Source organism: Molothrus ater, chromosome 13, assembly GCF_012460135.2.
Source record: "Molothrus ater isolate BHLD 08-10-18 breed brown headed cowbird chromosome 13, BPBGC_Mater_1.1, whole genome shotgun sequence".
Taxonomy (NCBI): Eukaryota; Metazoa; Chordata; class Aves; order Passeriformes; family Icteridae; genus Molothrus; species Molothrus ater.
The window spans coordinates 12,037,340-12,055,946 of NC_050490.2; the positions used below are offsets into that span (position 1 = coordinate 12,037,340).

The window sequence follows — 18,607 nt, forward strand, 5'->3', positions numbered from 1 at the left end:
TAAAGCAATTACATGCAACATAAGTAGGCTGGGACTTCACGATAAGTAGGGCTGCAAACACAAAAGAAAGCTCTGATAATTAAAAGGGACAAGGAACCCAAAACTCAGCAGCACACTGCCAAGAGTGTTTGAAATGGTGAATGTTTTAATGTAACTGCATACTGCTGAAGGCTGGAGGTCATGTCCTGGGAGCCCTGGAATGTGCCTGAAGCCTTCCCTTTCATTTCTAAGCAGACAACAAAAATTTTTAGACTGTTTTTCTGTTTCCTAGAGGGGCATCCCAGATCAGCATGTCTGAGAAGCTTTAGGTTTGTTATTTATTTGATTCAAGATTAAAGTTATCAACTTCAAGTAGTTGTGACTTAGGGTCCAGGGGATTGCTTGCCTATTGTAATTGTATTAGTTAAGCATTCTATTAATATGTTGGAATTCCATGTATCAAAATGCACATTCATGGCTATAACTCATCCCTGGAATATAACAGTGTATTACTTAGCTTAGTCCTAGCAGTTATATTTTACCATGCAGAGGACATTAGGCAGTGTTGCCATCCCACTGGTCCTGGTCTGAAGCAAAGGGAAAGATCCAAAGGGCAGATCCAAAGCACTCCTAATGGCACTGCTGCAGCAGAGTCACTTGAAATGTAAGCCATGTTAAATCTTTTAGCAGGTCTGCAAGTTCCAAGAACAGACTGCCATGAAAAACGTCATTTAGGATAAGCAAAACTATGGATCGATGTCTTCTTAGTTTAAAGCAGCTCTTAAACTAATAAGGCCTAGAGACAAAATGAGAAAATAAAGGAAAGACCCACTGCATGCAGTCACCTCCAGAGGCGCAGCAAACCAAGCCACCTATGCTCACCTTGAAGGCCAAGTGTAATCCAGAGGCGTGTGCTCCTTGCGCTGCTTCTCCTGATAGAGCAGGGCTCGGGTCCAGCGGCTCCGCGCCCCCTCCTCTCCCGGGACAGCCCGGGCTGGCAGCAGGGCCCCAGCCCCACCGAGGCTGCAGGAGCCGCTCCGGGCCCGGGCACGCCCCGAGGGGCTCGAACCGCCGGGGCTGCGGCAGCACCTTCGCCCACAGCCCGCTCCGGGCCGGCCGCCCACCACCACCACCATCACCACCACCATCACCATCATCACCACCATCACCATCATCACCACCATCACCACCACCATCATCATCACCACCACCATCATCACCACCACCACCACCACCACCATCACCATCACCACCATCACCACCACCATCATCACCACCACCATCACCACCATCACCATCACCACCACCACCATCACCACCATCATCACCACCACCACCACCACCACCATCACCATCATCACCACCACCATCACCACCACCACCATCACCACCACCATCACCACCATCACCATCCACAGGAGCGGCAGTGGAGCGGCCCCGCCGAGCGCAGCGCAGCCCAAACGCCGCCGTGCGCGGAGCCAGGGGTCGGGGGAGCCCCCAGGACACAACAAGGGCACGGCCCGGGACAGCGGGGATGCTCCGGCCTCTGGAGCGAGAGAAGCGCAGCCCTGTCCCACGCAGGGAGCAGCACGCAGGGACAGCCAGCACATGGCTTTACTCCAGAGAGACGCGATGCGCTCCCAGTCCCCAGCGCCCCCGAGGAAACCCAGACCAAAGCACCTTTACCCTTCCAGGAACCAAAAGGTAATTTGTAATTGAGCTACTAATGCTGTAGGGATCTTCTTGGAGTTTCTTTTTTTTAAGACAGCAGGCATGTTACTCTTACACTTTCTGCAAAATTAATTCGATTACTGCAGAAACTCATCTGCAAAACTGCAGAGTCAAGGGAGCAGGGCTCACTCGCCTGCTGCAAGGACCAGCTCCTGCTTTTTACTGTTGTACCCAAGCTTTGAGGCCCAAGTACAACCTCCTGCTTTGAAATTCACACCCATCTGACCTCAGTATTACCACTGGACTTGGAAAGCAACACGGACCCAGCGGGGAGTTTCTGTGCCTGACCTCATTCCCAACAGCAGAGTGCCCACCATCAAAGAGCCACCCCACCCTTACCCAGTGCTGGAGTACAAACGACTGCATTGGAGCTAAATTTCAGAGCTAAAATGTTTGGAGAGTTCCACAGAGAAGGACATAGAGAAATGAGTTAAATGGGCTTAACTGAGATCATTAGCTTGCTTTCACAGGAATAGACCTGGGGAAGAAAGTGTTTTCCAAGTGAGAACAATCAAGTTTTCCGGCTGAACGAATAACCAGAGGAAGCAAGTACATTGGGTCTCTACTTCTATGTTTAGCACCATTTAGAAAAAGCAAATGCAATACAGAGTTCATAAATGTGTACAATGCTAAGCATAAATACAGGTTTGGGCATTTGGAGTTCCAGGGTCAGCACCCCGAGCAGAGCTGGCACAAGTTACAGGAGTGACATGGAGGAACGAGTAACAAAACCGCAGCAGAGGCAACACAAGTAACAGGCCTCCAGGTGAGCACAAGTTAAATTTGTAACAGTTACATAAATTTTAGAAGGATACATATCAGAGTCCTTGGAAAACCACACCTTTGAAGCTGTAACAAATATTCTCCTCTGGCTTTTCCAAAGCACAAACACGAGACAACTACTGAGAGTAAACAGATGTAGCACATCTTACCTTTCTGCAAACAAGCTGTACATCACCTGTGGCTGCACTACATGAACAGAAATGGTCAGTCACACAGGAAAAATGGACAGAGCATCCCCATCGACAACAAAATGTTAGTGATCGCTCACACCTCTGGGAGACCCGTTGCATAATTTATCCAGGCACACAGAGCCATTTTTACAGTGACACCTTGAGAGCTCTAAAATATGCATAACAAGTTCTTGTAAAGGCTCACATTATACATTTAAATTACAGCATGTTAGCAGTTTGCTGGAACAGACTATTTTTTTAAGCCCAAAATTTGTTTTTCATAATCTCACATCATCCCCTTTCCTATAGTTTAAAAGTTAAAATATTCAAAAAATTTTTAAAACATCTTTTTCTTTAAAATAATGAGGACCTGAAATTTAGTCATGGATGAAACTGCATCTTCATGACCTGGCCACACTTTTTCAACTAATAGTTCCAAGGTTGACCAGCAGTGTTTCAAAATGCTTGAAACTTTGATACAAGTTTATAATACAAAGCAGCTCACTATCAGCATTTATTTTGTGCAGAGCATACAACAGAAAAAAAAAATCAGAATTCACTTAAGAACTATTGGATGAGAATAGGGCTATAAGGAAAATTATTTAAGGGAAGAAACAGGTAAACAAATTACTGAATTAAAAGAGAGGAAAGAAGATCCATACCAGTGGATCAATGATAGGTCATTAACGTTTTAATTAAGAGCAAAACATCTGTGTTAGTTTAATGCAAATGAACTTCACAAACCAAACCAGACAATGCAGAAGCTAGAAGACTGAGGCCCCTCTGAGAATTAGTTAAGAAGGAATTCAGGCAAATAAAAGATAGTACAAGTGGAAATCCATGTTCAGCCAGGACATCATGAACTGCGCCTGCAACTGCAGAGACCATGGGACATAAATAACCACACTGAATTCATATTCAGGGTTCTCATTAACAGAGCAATACTGGCAAAAAACAAAGCAAATGCAAAGACAAGTCACAAAATTACTTCAGAAGTTGGAAAAGTATTAATCAAAAAAACAATTTATGGGGAAAAGGTTAAAAATATCAGTTTGTTAAAGGGTATCTACAGACAGTCACGAGAAGAAACATTGCAGGATGAGGTTTCAGAGCAACACAAAGTTCAATGTGGGTACCAAAAACCAGAGCTAATTAGGTAAAAATCCCCAAGTCACTACAGGGACAGGCTGACCATTTCAACATTACCTTGAATACCTGTACCACACAGCAGCTTGGTTTCCACAGGACTACAGTCCCAGGAACAACACATGTAGGAATGGAAGAAAACCACTGTGGACTTATGAAGGTACAACAAATATATATAAAATCAGACAAGTATCTGAATATTTATTTAAAATACAGGAGGGAAGTGCCGAGCTTGAGGTGGCGATTAGGCAAAACCTGACAATTTTGGCTGGCAAAGCCACCGTAAGAACTGCTGGGGTCCCTGCTGCTTGGGACAGTTAAAATTCACAACTAGACAACACTGATGCCCAAATCCAGTCTAAGGATCCTGGTGATGTGGCCCAGGATGCATGTCCTCATTTCACTGCAAGTGAAAATACAAGTTTTTCCTCTTTTGCAGTAATAGGGCCAAGGCAATAATCAAAGACAATGCACACTTGCAGCACTGAAAATTAACTGCAGGCCTGTTATAGGAATTCATAACAACTATGTTCAAATATTTCTTCCAGGCAACGAATCATGATTTTTCATTTCTTAGAACCAGCTTAACACCATTTAAACATAACCTCCTGCACATTTGATTTACATACCCAGCTTACTCTATCAAGTAATGTTTTTACACTTTCCTCATGTATGAAAATTATGCACCAAATAAGATTCCAAACTTGAGCAAGCTCTAATCCATGCATCCTTTATTCCATTACAATCACTGTGTTGCTCTCTAGCAACAGGACACAAACTGCAATCAATCGCAATCAATTTATACAACAATCTGAGGCTTACAGTACATTTAAGGCCTTTAAATTTGGAAAAATTAGACCTATCCTAGCAGTGTAACAATTTTTAAGTGTTTTGCATTTCTGATGCATAATCTGTGCGATTCCAGTGTCAAAGAATCAAATTACTCCTAAACTAAAAAGATCAGCTCAATGAAAATTTAGTTACATAATTCATCAAAACATAAATGTGTAAATTCTATTTTTTTTCTTGTCCTGGAAACTTTATAAAACTTTAATAGCAAAATAATATAGGGATAAAAACATATTTTAACAAAATGTATTCAATCATATACAAACCAGAATTTTGCAGTTTATTGTAACTAGACTTAAATTAAAACTACCAATTAAGAATCTATGCACAATGTAAATTCAAATATGTACAGTACTTTTAAAAAGTCTACAGGAATGCTTTACAGAAGGAAATGTCTGTTATGGCTATTATTCAGACAATCTGAATATTAAAATGAGTTTTCTAGTAGTAAATTTACACATTTATTTTTAAACAAAAGCAGTTTTGTCCCTAGATCCTTTAAGAATATTCCAGTTATGTTTATACAACTAATGGAGAGGTCATTACAGAGTTTAGCCCCATATAGTAGTTTGTTTATTTTCAGGTAAAAGTATATTTAAATAATTTACTTGGGAAGATCAGTAAGTTAACAAAAGAACACTAGAAGGGAGGAGGGGGAACTTCATCACAATAACTTTCCAGTTACAATACCACAGCTAGAAACTTCACAGAGAAAGTACTCCCTTAGGTTGAACCCATGATTGTTCAGAACAAGCTGTAGCTCATAACAGTTGTGTTCTCCACTCCGAGAACACAATGGGGAAAAAGTCTTTGTAGGACAGAATTATAAATGATCTGAAGTGAGACAGAGAAAACTGATCTTCAATTAATACAGCACTAGGTAAAAAGTGTCCCCATAAGCAGCTAGGATTCCCACTTCCTTCAGGGCAATGAAGCTAAAAATTGTTGGAATTACAGTAGTTGACCATATTTGTGTGCATTAGTAGAATCATTTCCAGATAGAAAAGACAAATTTCATCAGATGTTTGATTAGAACACCCTCAAGACAGGGTATTTCTTCATAGTATAAAGCTATTACAGCTATCCAGTTAAAGCATGTGCAAAACCAGGTAATTTCTTCCGTTCACAGTAACTGAGGTAAAATCAGGTAGGCTTCTTCAGGAGTTGGGAAGTTCATGAGATATGAACTGTTTTAGTCTCTCTAAGTACTGTGCATAAAGCTCTATGTCATTATGCCCAGCCCCTTCCACCCAGAGGGGCTCCACTGCTCGTGGACATCGCTCGTACATGGCCAGGCCATGGGAGAAATCGATCACCTCGTCCTCGGTACCGTGGATGACCAGCACAGGAGAGGTCACTTTAGAGATCTTGTCAATGCTGGGGGAAGGAAAAGAAAGACACAGCTCAGGTTGGGGCTTTCAGTTTCACATCATTAGAGAAAGCAAGCTTAACTGTTGACAAACAACCCAGTTACCACAGCATGTTTTTAAATGGCTGCAGACCCCTGGAACTGTGCACAAGTGAAATGGGACAAGGCTCACTCCCAAAACATACGTGTGAAAAAGGAGCTTGCACTGCCACCACCACCAGCCCACCAGTGCTAACAGCAACAAGTTTGAGTGGGCAGCATGCAAATAAAATTTGGCACCCAAAAATCACCCACCAAAAGAGTTACTGTATCTATCACACAAAGCACTGTGAGGCGAGTAAGATTCCATGGGACATTCTGCAAGCACGGACTCTTCTCATGTGACACATTATCACCTTCCAATTTAACAGCTTAGGAACTAATTAAATACATTCCAGTCATAAGATTTCATTAACAACAACAAAAAAAAGGCTTTGGCTCATGGAGCTTAAACCTGTCTTTGAACCCCCAAATTAGACAGATTCAGCTAAAAGGAAAATAATCTGTTCTATTGATTAAGTTCAAACAATGAAATAGAAAACTGTGGGAGAAGAGCATTACACAGGGATATTTAACTGCAAACCACAGAAATCACACAGGATTCTCCTTTATGTAACCAGCCTCTTTGCCAGCTGTGACTGCAAAGTGGCTTTAGAGTAACATTTTTCCTTTTGTCCAGCTACCTTTAGCAGACCAATATAGCTCGAGACTACCTGTCACAGGAAAATGGGTTCTGAGGGAAGAGAAGAGTGACAAAGGCACCTTCCACTGAAGAGGTCAGGCCAGAAAACCCCAATTATGAAGCATCCTGGTAGCACATGAACTTGCAAGCAGTGAAGAGCAGCTTTCTCTGACTCTCCTCACACAGGCCCCAGCTTTTATTTCCAGCCAGCCATTTCATGCTGGTAATTACCAATGATTCCAAATCTGTGTACAGACACCACGTGCTAATGAGCTCTCAGCTTCCTACCTGCTCCACTTCCATCAACAAATGGAGGAATGTGGAGAAATGAGTGCTGGTACTACTCAATTTTATGGGAGGACAAATCTATTTTTTTTATGGTAGCAAATAAAAGGTGTTTGGATTTTCCTGCTCCTGAAGAACAAGAAGGCATGCAATTTTGGCATGACCATTGCCCTTACAAAATGATCAAGACTGCTTAAAATTATTTTGAAATATAGATGCCAGCATACCCTGACTTAAAAACAGGTTCAAAAAAGTTTTATGAAAATATGAAGCTAAGTAAAAAGATGTAAACTGAAGCACTAAGCCTCACACTTACAAACCTCAACATTCAGCATTCTAGAGAACTGCCATTGGTACTGAGTGTAAACACATCTCTGTCTCTATAGCTGTCAAAAACCCCCCTCCAGGTTTCGTGCCATTTAAGGTACTATTTAAAATTAAAATGCGGCCCTATTTCACTTTTCCTGTGTGAAACTTGAGCTGTGTGCAACTACACTGAATTAAAAAAAATCCCAACATAAAAGAGGCATCAGAATAATGCAGATTTTGTTTTTCCCAATAATTTTCATCCCAAAATTAGTATCACAGCCAAATGTAAATACTTTATGATCAATATGTTGCAAAAACTGAAGTTTTAAGCCCATGAAAGGTCTGGTATAAAAGATCTATCAGCTAAAACAGCTACAGAGATATTTATGCATAATTTTTGTGGCTAGACACTAAGTTCTCATTTATTGTAGGAAATCCCTTTCACTTCAGTATTCATATAATGAAACAAATCTTTTTCACATATATTCACAGACCATTAAGCCAGATAATATTTATATTTTGCAGAAAACTGGAAGGCATCCCATTGCCAAGTCAGCGACTCATAAAGCAGTATTTAAACTGCACATTAGCCTTACTTAGTATTCTCAGCCACACAGCTCTGCAGCTAGAAAAATCTACAGAGACCAAATTCTCATGGTGTCCCAACATAAAATGCACATAATAGCAACTCACTGTAGGTGCACACAGAACTATTTTGTTTCCCACTGTGAAGACAGACAGTTGAGCTGCACACATTCATAAAGAGCACTGCTGTTTATTTTCACTGCTCCCAGTACCAGGGAAGTCAGACTGACAGCAATGAACAGCTCAGTAGGGCAAGAACAAAACACTCAAGTGCTACAGCACATCTGCTGTCACTGTTCCCCTTCCCACTTTTCTTTTTAAAGCTGTTATTTGATTTGGCTGGTAACAGCTAATCACTGTTACTTCTGTAATCAGAGCTATGTTTAAGGCTTTGTTTTTTTATTTTCTTGCAGAAGCATTTGTAAATATTGGATTTCAGGTTTGAGGATGATGAATGAGCTGGAAAGTAAGTGCTTCAAATTCAGTCTGCACCTCCAACAAGTTATTAATTAACTAATAATATGTTTGAAAGGATTCTAAACATGGGAACTGTGAGAGCCACTATTACTTCATCCCATTCCTTCTAGCTGTTCTGGCTTATGGATTTTTACCTACAGCCTCCCACAGCTGCTAATTTTAATCTGTTGTAACCAAAATAAAACAAAAATAATAAATGCTATGAATATTCCTTACTACACTTATCACAAGCATGACTTTCTGAAGTAAAGCCAAGTTTTGACCAAGACTTCAGTGAGGGTCTGATTTATTTTCTCCCTTCCATGGACTACTAAGCTTTTTACTTGTGCTTTCCCCTGCCCTGCTATAGAGAGATTCCTAAAATATCTGCTGCTCCCATGACCTCTACTATTCCCAAATAGTTGAGTACTCCAGGTCTGTTGCAATTGCTTTTCCTGTGAAAACTAGACTATAAAAGCAAATGTTTTATCTTAAAACCAGTTGTATATAATTTTCTAGAGTTTCTTAAAACAAGCTTAATATCTTCTAAAAGATGGGACAGGGACTTTGTTTTGGTCACAAAATCTGGATCCTACAAGATCCCCACCAGGGAGGACCAAATACAAGTCTCAGTATCTACTTACACCAACAGTCCCTTTTAAACACCATGGTGAGTAGAGAACCCCTGCTTGCAGCAGTGATACCTACCTTGGGAAAGCATCAAAGCAGTAGGTTTTCCTGGTGTCAGGAAAAGCCACCCTTAAGCCAGACATGAGGGGAGAATGGAGGATCACAGCTGCACACTCGTACCGAGATGCCAGGTCTACTGTGGGGACAGTACCAATGCTCTGGCCATACAGGATAATGTTCTCAGGACTGACACCATACCTGCAGAGAAAAGAAAGATCCCTTTAAAACAAAAAAGCCAAAACACAACGTATTTCACATCCATTGGATACAGAAAAGAACACACTTCTAGTAAAAAATAAGTTGTGTAAAACATGTCTTTTTGACAGTCTACACCATCTACAGTGCTCTGGTCACTGTTGTGACAATGAAAAGCAAACCCAGCTATACCCCATGTACACCTGGAAGGCTTCAATTTCCTTACAAAGCTGCTTGCAAGGTGTACAGCAGGCCTGGAGGATATGCAACTTTCAAGCAGCTAAATGATTTGGTATGTGCCAAAAGAGAAAATTAAAATGACAGTAGAAGAAAGATCAATTAATAATTAAAATTAAGAATAATCCAGTACTAATCGTCCAATTACAGGCTGTCAGGACTGCCTTGTTTCATGATGAAGTATAACTAGACTGGATTGTAGCCTCTGTGAAACTGAAATTTTCTTAATATTTTTATACTGCTGAGCATAAGGGTGCTTTTGGCATCTACTGTTATATGAATAAGCAACTGTATAAAAATATCTCTCAGGAGTAAAATTTTATCCTCTTGGTAACCAAGCAGCAGCGGATGCTGGCAGTCTGTCACCACAGCCTGATGTTTTTAAAAAAATGTTGTGCAGCTTTTTTAGCAGATTTTTTTCTCCCTCACTGTTAGGCATGGTTCAGCACACAGCAGGGCCTGGCTGACTCGGTTAACAGGACCTTGGAACAAAATCTTGGCATCACAGACTTTGTTCCAGCTGCTGGGTGGGGAGGGCTGGAGGCATGCACCCCAAAGGCACCACATGCATCCAGCCCATCTGCCAGCTGTTGCATCATATTGAACACAGGCAGAAATGCAACAGCATCAGGGATATACAAGAAAACAGGACTGGAACATGATCACCTACATGGCATTTCAGTGGGCATGGAATGATATTAATGCTGGTAGGTTTTGCAATGCCATCCTGAACTGCAGTATCATGATAAGTGTGAAGCTTCTTTCTAAAAGGTTTACAATATAAACAGAATGTGGAAACAGATGTTTGAATGAGAATCACAGGATAATAGGAAAGCATAGGGTGGCAAGAGAGTTCAACACATCCAATTGCCTTAGTATGGCAAATTTCTCCAACACTGATCAGCTTTAGACTCACTCCTTTTGATGTTATTTTGATCTTATTATGTTTCTGAAAACATCTCATATTCTAAGGGGAGAAACTCGCTGTTGTGGCAATAGGTACTCCAGAGAAAAAGCTGTTTCATAATATTCCAGGTAAAGTCACATACAGTCTATAGCATCATTAAAAAAGCCCAGAGATACATCTAAATTTAAAGTAACCCTTCATCACTACAACTATTCAGTATCCAACTCCACAGAAAGGAAATGTAATATCTGGACAAAATGAATAATTGTAACAGGGTATTAGGATACTGAGTTAGTGCACTTTTAGCCTATCATTAGAGCAAATGTCTTCTGGTTTACAATCCTACTGACTGACAACTAAAAGATTCTCTGGGGTTGTTGTATTTGGGGACAGTTCCCCTTTTCAAGACACAAGAGTTACTGTAACAGATTTATCTTTTTAAGCCCTTTACCATTAGGTCATCGCTCAGCAAGCGAGACATGGAGCTTACAGCAAACATCAGCAGAAACAGCTAGATGTAATATTTATTTATCCTGAGGCCAAAGGACACAGGACAACTCATGAGCGAAGGCCATGAATAATTGAGCTGCGCAAGGTCCTCAGAGCTGAGGGCCAGGGCTTGGCTCCATGATCCTCTGTGTTCTCACAAACACTGCCCAGTGGTGACTCAGCAAGCCCAGGTACAAACCCACCTGGGGGCTTTATCTTTAAAACACAACGTTCTTAAAGCAGAGGCTGGGTCCCTCCCTCACTTTCTGCAAACTTCCTTGTGTTAGATCCTTGCACAACAGGAGCAGTGATACAGAAAGTGAAAGAGAAGTGGGTAAGAAGGCAGCAATGAAAGGGAAACTGGGTGACACAGAAAAAGGGAAAGAATATGGTAGAAAAAAGCAAAAGACACTCTGGAAAGGAGGAATCCTGTTACAGTCTGCTCTCCTATTAAGGAAGAAAGTCTTTCCACCAGCTAAACAGCAGCCCCTAAAAATAACTTCCTTGAAACACACAAGCTTTGGTCTCTGTGGAAACAGCTCTATCCGATGGAGCAGGAGAGCCAAGGAAAATTTCTGGATATGCTTGGGCACTTCTCCTGTGGAGCCCCATCAGAGAGTTCTAAACAGGCAGGGCAACACAGCAATGTGGATACCAGCTTCAGCAAAGCCAAAGCAGGAAACAGCTCAGTTACCATGGGCATATGCAAAACCCTGCTTTGACAAAGGGAGAAAAAGAGAAGAAAAAAGGGCAGGCATGCTTTTTTTCCAGAAGGGAACTCTATTACTGAGAACCGCAGCTACTGCTGTATAAATTATACAAGCATTTCTGCTTCCCCTTACCCAGGAACACAGGTGGCAAAGCTCAAAGTTCTCCAGCCTATTCAGGTCTCAATAGCCCACAAGTACATGGTGTGGCTTACACATTCCAGTGACCTTCATTACCCTTCACAAGCAGTAAGCTCCCCATACCTAGAGCTCCAGTCCTGGTCTAAGGCCCCAAAACACCCCACAGTCTATAATAACAGTAGTTTGGGTTTGGGTTTTTTTTTCCCCTGTGTTTCTGCCTCAGTAAATACAAATGAGGTTTACCAGCATTTCTGGTCTCCCCATGCTAGCATGAACTATGTGCACAGAAGCTGGTTATTAGAGAATCCACACCCCAGGCTCTTCTACTTATTCCAGAGTAATAAGAGACCTCAGTCATGCCAGCAGATCAGCAGGATACAGGAGACTGGGAATATTGGCGATGATGGCATCAACTGCCATGCAAAGCACCTCAGACTTTCTGGATGACAGCACTACGTGCAAACCATGTATTATCTCAAAGCATCTTTAATTATGAGCCTAAGATCCTGAATCCCTGCTCCCCCCAGGGCTCCAGCTTTGAGCCATAGAGCTGGAAAGTTTACCATTGCTATTTTTACTCTCTCCTTGCTCAGTGCAGAGTGCCAGTGGAATGCTGCTGTGGGGACTCCAGTGTCACAGCTGAAGCCCTGCAATGTTCACAGCCAAAGCTGCCAGTCCTCAAAAGTGCCAAATACATATTCATTAGTGAGGCCAGTCCTTTTGCCAGGCTTACTGAATCCATGAAGTCAGCCTCACCTTGTATTTTCAGTTTGAATTTTTATGATATTTGCTGTTCCTTTACCTCTTACCTGAACAGGAAAGCATAGGGAGCAGCCTGCATACAGCAACAGCAATAAATCAGCTTTCAGAAACTGTCTATGCAGAGTATTTTGATGGCACAAACCCTACTCCATAACACTGTGAGACTTAGTGTTCAACTGCTGCTAAACTAAGGCAGGGAGTGATGGGCGAGTTCTTCCTTACAACACACAAAATACATAAATTTACAAGGCCAGGAAAATGAGGTAACCAGCTCCTGCATTCTCACAAGGGGACTGAGTCTGAAACTGGGCACTCCCTTCTCCAGCAAACACACCAATTAAATAAATCATTTTCAAGACACAAAGAAAATCCAGCATATATCGGGAATAACACAAATCATGCCCCAGTTTGGAGGAAATAGTGACTTCTAGAGTACCTTTACTAGAACATACACATACTCAGCTCTTCATAACCTGTTCAAGTCTGGTTCTTCCTGTTTGCACAAACCCATTTGTCACAAAATACTATTTATCACCTTTTCAAAATGCATTATCTCTAAGTTTAATAATCCAGAGAAATTTAGATCACTTGCTAAGAACCACAGATAGGTATTTTCTAGCATCATATCTATCATTTCCATAAGGCATCCATATATATTTTCAGAAATAAGTGGCTATTTAATCCTGTATGAATCTAAAAATCTAATTTTGGGGCTAGAAAGAAAAACAAAAATCCTCAATTAGGTAAGTCACACAGCAGATTGCATATATTATGATTTTATGTTGTGTGACTTTTGCATTAAAATAAATCAACACTAGCAACTTAGTCAATAATGATTATTGCAAGAAATTTACAATATCAGATCAAAACACTGCATTTTGCATTGTGCTTCAGCAAGTACCACTCCAGCATGTCAGCCAAAATATCAGAGAAATTACAGCAGATTTTCGGTCTAAATGCCAACATGAAATTGAGAGGAAGGCATTAGATTAAGGATTTTTTGAGTCAACCATAACAACTGTCAAATGAGAAAAATCAGACTTCAGGATTCACAGGAAACCCTGGCACATAAAAGTGTCCCTGTGCCAGTTTCTCCAGTTTTCTTGAATTCACATAAACACAGGTCTGAAATTCTTCACTGTTTTACTGACACTGACACTTTAAATCATGAGATTTCCTCCTTCTCTACCTTCTTCCTCTCCAGGCCTACAAGTGCTATGCAATTCAAGTTATGGTATACCACACTCTATTTCATTTCACATTTTCATGGATCTAAGAGCCAAAACTGGGTTGTACTCTGGCTTATGTAGCTGCAAAAGAGAGAGACCAATTTTTCTGGCCTATGTCCCAGCACACTGTCACGGGAGCAGACCAGTAATTCCACAAATGTGTTCACTCTCAAAATAATTTAAATGGCTGACAGAGAAATTTAATCAAGGACTCCACCACAGTTTTATATCACTATTACTTTTACTACCACACCAGAGAGTAATTTGATTATGCCATGGAGAAACCCCAGTGCTAACCAATATAAGCTGATTGTGGGATAACAGAATGAACCTTTGACTCTTGAAAATGCCCTCTTACAGGAAATTCTGGATGTTATTAGCAAATATCACACTCCTACAGGCTTTCTGGACTCTGTGACTGCAGCACTAATCCAGTGATGTACCAGCTCCTCTTTTCATGTCAATAATAAATGGATCGAGTAGAAGCAACTTTGAGGCACTTCTGAGGATGATCGTTTGCCCTGCAGTAACTTAATTATACCAAAGCATGAAATCACTGCAGCTGGTTCTTGATTGCTGTCCTGTGACCATCAGTGATCTGTTATCAAACACTGAGAACTGTGCTCACAGTTTAACCAAGTCCTGACAAGGATATTGAGTATCACTGGGAGCTCAAGCATCCATGACAAAAGCAGGGATCTACACACTGCTGAGTAGTAAAGCCACTGCAATTTTGCCCTGAACAACCAGGGTAGGTAAAGGTAAATGGTATTTCATGGCATTCTCCAGTACAAACTGTAATGAGATTACATTTTAAACTAACTGAATTATGCTAATCTGCACTGAGTGGCTTTGGGGTGAGAGGTGGATGACTTGTTTTTTTTAATCCAAATAATACTAGTTTGCCTAAAAATTGTTCCTTTCTGAAATACAGCCTTAAGTTCCCTTTTGTTCATCTGCCTCAACATAGGCTCCTCAAGTTGTCATGTTTCAAAGTGGGAAACACCCTCTCTGACCAAAGTAAAACTGCTCAGGACTCAGAGCAAGCCAAGTACTCTTGAACAGTAAACCCACACCTCCTTTTTTCACCCCAGCTTCACCCTTACCAGGAAGTTCCTTTTCCCCCAGGCAAAAAATAGGCAATCTGTGTTTGCAGATCTATTTATGTTTTTAAGGAACTAACAAGTCCTTTGTTTTCTCTTGTACTGAGGACTCAACTGTATTTATAACATAACTTTACTCCACCACAATAAGCCAGGATACTGATTTTGGTGTTTGGTTTAGGATAGATTGCTCATTTGTCTAGCACATGAACTAGCAGTTTTATGTACAAAAAACAAACACATTTGGAACAGTTGCTACAGTTGCTTCTGCCTGACTGGTTTTTTGGTTTTGTTTTGGTTTTTTTTGTTTGTTTGTTTTTTTTGTTTGGTTGTTTGGTTTTTTATTTCCCTAGATAGCAGGGAAGCAGGAAATAGAGTTTTCATTAAATGTGCACTGAAATTTAAGCAGGAACTTGTGCCACAGGCATGCTAGATGTAATAGAATAACTTAGCCCCTACAAGCATTAATTCTTTCATATTGAGTGAAAGCAAGAAGGCCACTGACAGCAAAAAGGACTCTTGTAAAACATCCAAGAAAAACGAGCAATGATGTGGCTCAGGCATCTCCCACCTTCACCATTGCACTGCTGTATGACAAAAGGAGAAGAACATTCCAAACTCAGTGCACACTCATGCAATGAGAGGGAGTGAGCACCTTCCTAAATTAATTCCTAAATAACCACTTCTAAATGTTGGAGGTTGTTTTGTTTCTCTAATCACAGGGGCAAATACAGACCAAAGCCTCGGTAAGTTGAAATACAAGAAGCTAATGGAAACAGGACCTAAATACACGGATATATTTAAACATAACTCCCACTGCCCCCATTTTCTTTGCTTTAGCTCTCTTAAAACCAACTGGAGTTCTGCAGACAGCACTGGCACAAGATTATAGTTTTGAATTTGAACAAACATGGGAGCTCTCTACTCATCATAGTTTCCTGCTTCTTCCAAAGTGCTTTCTTAGACCAATCTTGATTCACACCATTTAGTCCCATGACACAACAGGTAAATAGCATATACAATTAATTTTTTACTCCAATTATTTTAAAAATAGAGCATTGGAGTTAACTTTAATGAAGTATTTTGCATTTAATTAAGATGCTCTGTAACAAATAAACCTGGAATACAGAAGACTGGAAACTTTTGCTGGCTACTGAGCTTTATGACCACAGCATAAATAATTCACAAATACTCAATCAGCTACTTCTAGTATATACTCTTTACTGCAAGCAGTGTACAAAACCTATACAGACATTCTCTGAAGTACATTTAAATAAACTGAGACAGCAGAAAAAATTCAGCTATTTCCACAGAGCTGCTCAGCCTATAGTATCTTCTGAAGGAATCCACTATCTTCACCCTCAGTGTCAATCTCATCTCTCTCCTGCTGTAAAAATACTGCAACTGCACACAGAGCCTATGCTCTAATACAGCAGAGCTAAGATACAAGCTACTCCTCACAACACTTGACGCGACATTAAAATTCCAACCATCTTTTTACTGCTGCAAAAAGGCTGCACTTTTGTGTGCCCTACACTCAAAACCTGAAAAATAGGGTAAACTACTCCCTATTATTGTGCACCTAGTAAGGGTTGTTATGAAAAACAAGGAAGATTTGATGATATCCACATACATTAACATATTATCTTTAAATGTAAATACTTCAGTTAAAACAAGTACGTGTCAACTAACACAGAAATTGATTCTCAAGGAGACACCAAGCAAACCTGAGTGCAAATACTAATACTGGTCATGCATTCCCATAAGTTTTGTGCTTTCATGGCTGTTTCTTCGATTTCAGCTACTTCCAAACTGGAGAGCCCTGCCTTATTCCTGAGGCTGAAATTGCACAGTGAGCCAATGCGTTTTGGCTCACCTCCCAGGGCCATCACATAACCCTCCTCACCAGCCTTGGCTCAGCACTGGGAAACTGAGGGTTTACAAGCCTGGAGGAAACAATCCTGCAGCTCTGCCACAGTTCTCAAACCATTTTTGTCCAGGAGCACTGTCTTCTTCTTCTTCTGGTATTTCCATCTGTTCATTGAGCCCCTGTGGCACCTGTCTTGAGCACTGCTCTTGCCAGGACTCTTCACATCCAACCCCACCTCCTTGATTTATTTCCCTTACCCTACACAGCTGAAGCTCTACACTGAGGTGAGGCCACCCTGCTGTGGCACTAATTGCCATGAGCTGCACCTAGGCAAGGCTTAAGCCTCTGACTCATGAGCTGGGATTATTCCTGGGAGGAGCACAGTGGCTTTTGACCAGAGCTGCTGCCTGTTCCACCCATCTCTGATACCTCTCCCCTTCCAGCAGCTAGAGCCCAGCTGCCCACAAAGCAGGGAATAACTGCTCCAGTGCACAAACCAGGACAGGCAAGACAAAAACAAACGGCTCCAGTTAAGTTTTCTTTCAATGTATCCGGCTGTAGTATCTGAAAATAGCTATCACTGCATAAGCACAGAATGAAACAAGACTAAACCTAGACTGTAATGGATCAAACTGCAAAGCTCACCAAAAATGTCTCACCAGAAGGTTTGCACAGCTGGTTAGTCACACACACTGTAACTTCGTAAAAAAAGATGTTCCTGACCTAAGGATCTTAAACTAGAAGTAAATCTGTAAATTTGGCTGAAGGCAGTCAGTTGCCTGGATGCTATAGCAGCATTAAATGGTTTTCTCATGCTGCAATTAATACTTTGGAGACTAATATTTGGAAGATTAGGTGAAAAAAATTCAAAGCAGAGCACTCAGAAACTGATATCTGTAGAACTTGGCCCTTGAACTGCTCAGATAATGAATCCCACACCTCTTTGAATTCAAATATTTTCTTTTGTGTGTGGGGCTTCTGTTTTGTGGTTTGTTTGTGCTTTTTTTCCATTCGTGCCTTCCTTTTGCATGCTCTTTTATCTGTTTATTGTAATTTTGTTTATGCTTCAGTCTCTAAGTAAAAGCATTTCATCTACAGGTTTTACTAAGATCTTCACATTCTCAAATATTAGGAGCATTAAATTACTTGGTTTTGCTATGATTATTTGATATAGCTGACAAACCGTTAAATGTGAAATATGTAGCACTGATACAGCATTTTCCTTACATCACTTACAGACAACTGTAGCTGTAGCTAAAACACAAGCTGGTAAAAAAAAAAAAAAAGATCCAAGTGTTACCTCCATAATGCTGACAGAGGAGAACAAAGAAAAAATTGAACTGTCTACACAAACAGCAGGTGCTCGTAACCAAAATCCTATTACAGCCGACATTTTCACACTGTTCTTCAAAGACCCCTGCAAATCTGAATGCTGTCTCTCCCACAGAGCAGAGAGCTGGAGTCCAAGAGGATTACACAGGAGCTGGAATGGATAAGGTCTCGCAGGAATGCAAAGCAGACAAAGTGGATGCAGCATTTCTTCCATGCAGAAGCATTAGTGTAGCTCAGGCAGTGATTTGAGTCTCCAAGAGAAAAGAGATGAGAGAGCAGAAAGGCAGGATGGAGAACAAGAATGGCAGAGAGGTCCTGATACAAAAGTGATCCATGACAACAAACTGGTCCAATGTTCCTAAAAAGAATCAACAGCAGATGAAGGCATCTGTCCCCAGAACATGAGTCTTTTAGCAGCCAGCATTGTATGAAGGTGACTCAGCTGGCAGCAGAATTCCTCTCTCCTTTATAGACTCACACTAATATGCTCAAGCACTGTAGAAGAACCAAGTTATTAGGTAAGAATGAGCTCCTTTCAAAGACATGCAGTATCTCAAACACT

The 18,607-nt window shown here is 41.1% G+C and overlaps 1 protein-coding gene across 1 annotated transcript in view; it reads right to left on the reverse strand.

Annotated features, from left to right (window-relative positions):
* Positions 1-2,264: 2,264 nt before the first annotated feature.
* The window catches only part of ABHD17C (abhydrolase domain containing 17C, depalmitoylase), a 30,280-nt gene continuing 13,937 nt past the window's right edge, over positions 2,265-18,607 (reverse strand). The window contains exons 2-3 of the mRNA XM_036389416.2: positions 9,092-9,271; positions 2,265-6,035 (exon numbers count right to left, since the gene is read on the reverse strand). Of these exons, the coding sequence (XP_036245309.1) occupies positions 5,816-6,035; positions 9,092-9,271 (400 nt within the window). The 3' untranslated portion in view covers positions 2,265-5,815. The remainder of the gene's footprint in view (positions 6,036-9,091; positions 9,272-18,607) is intronic.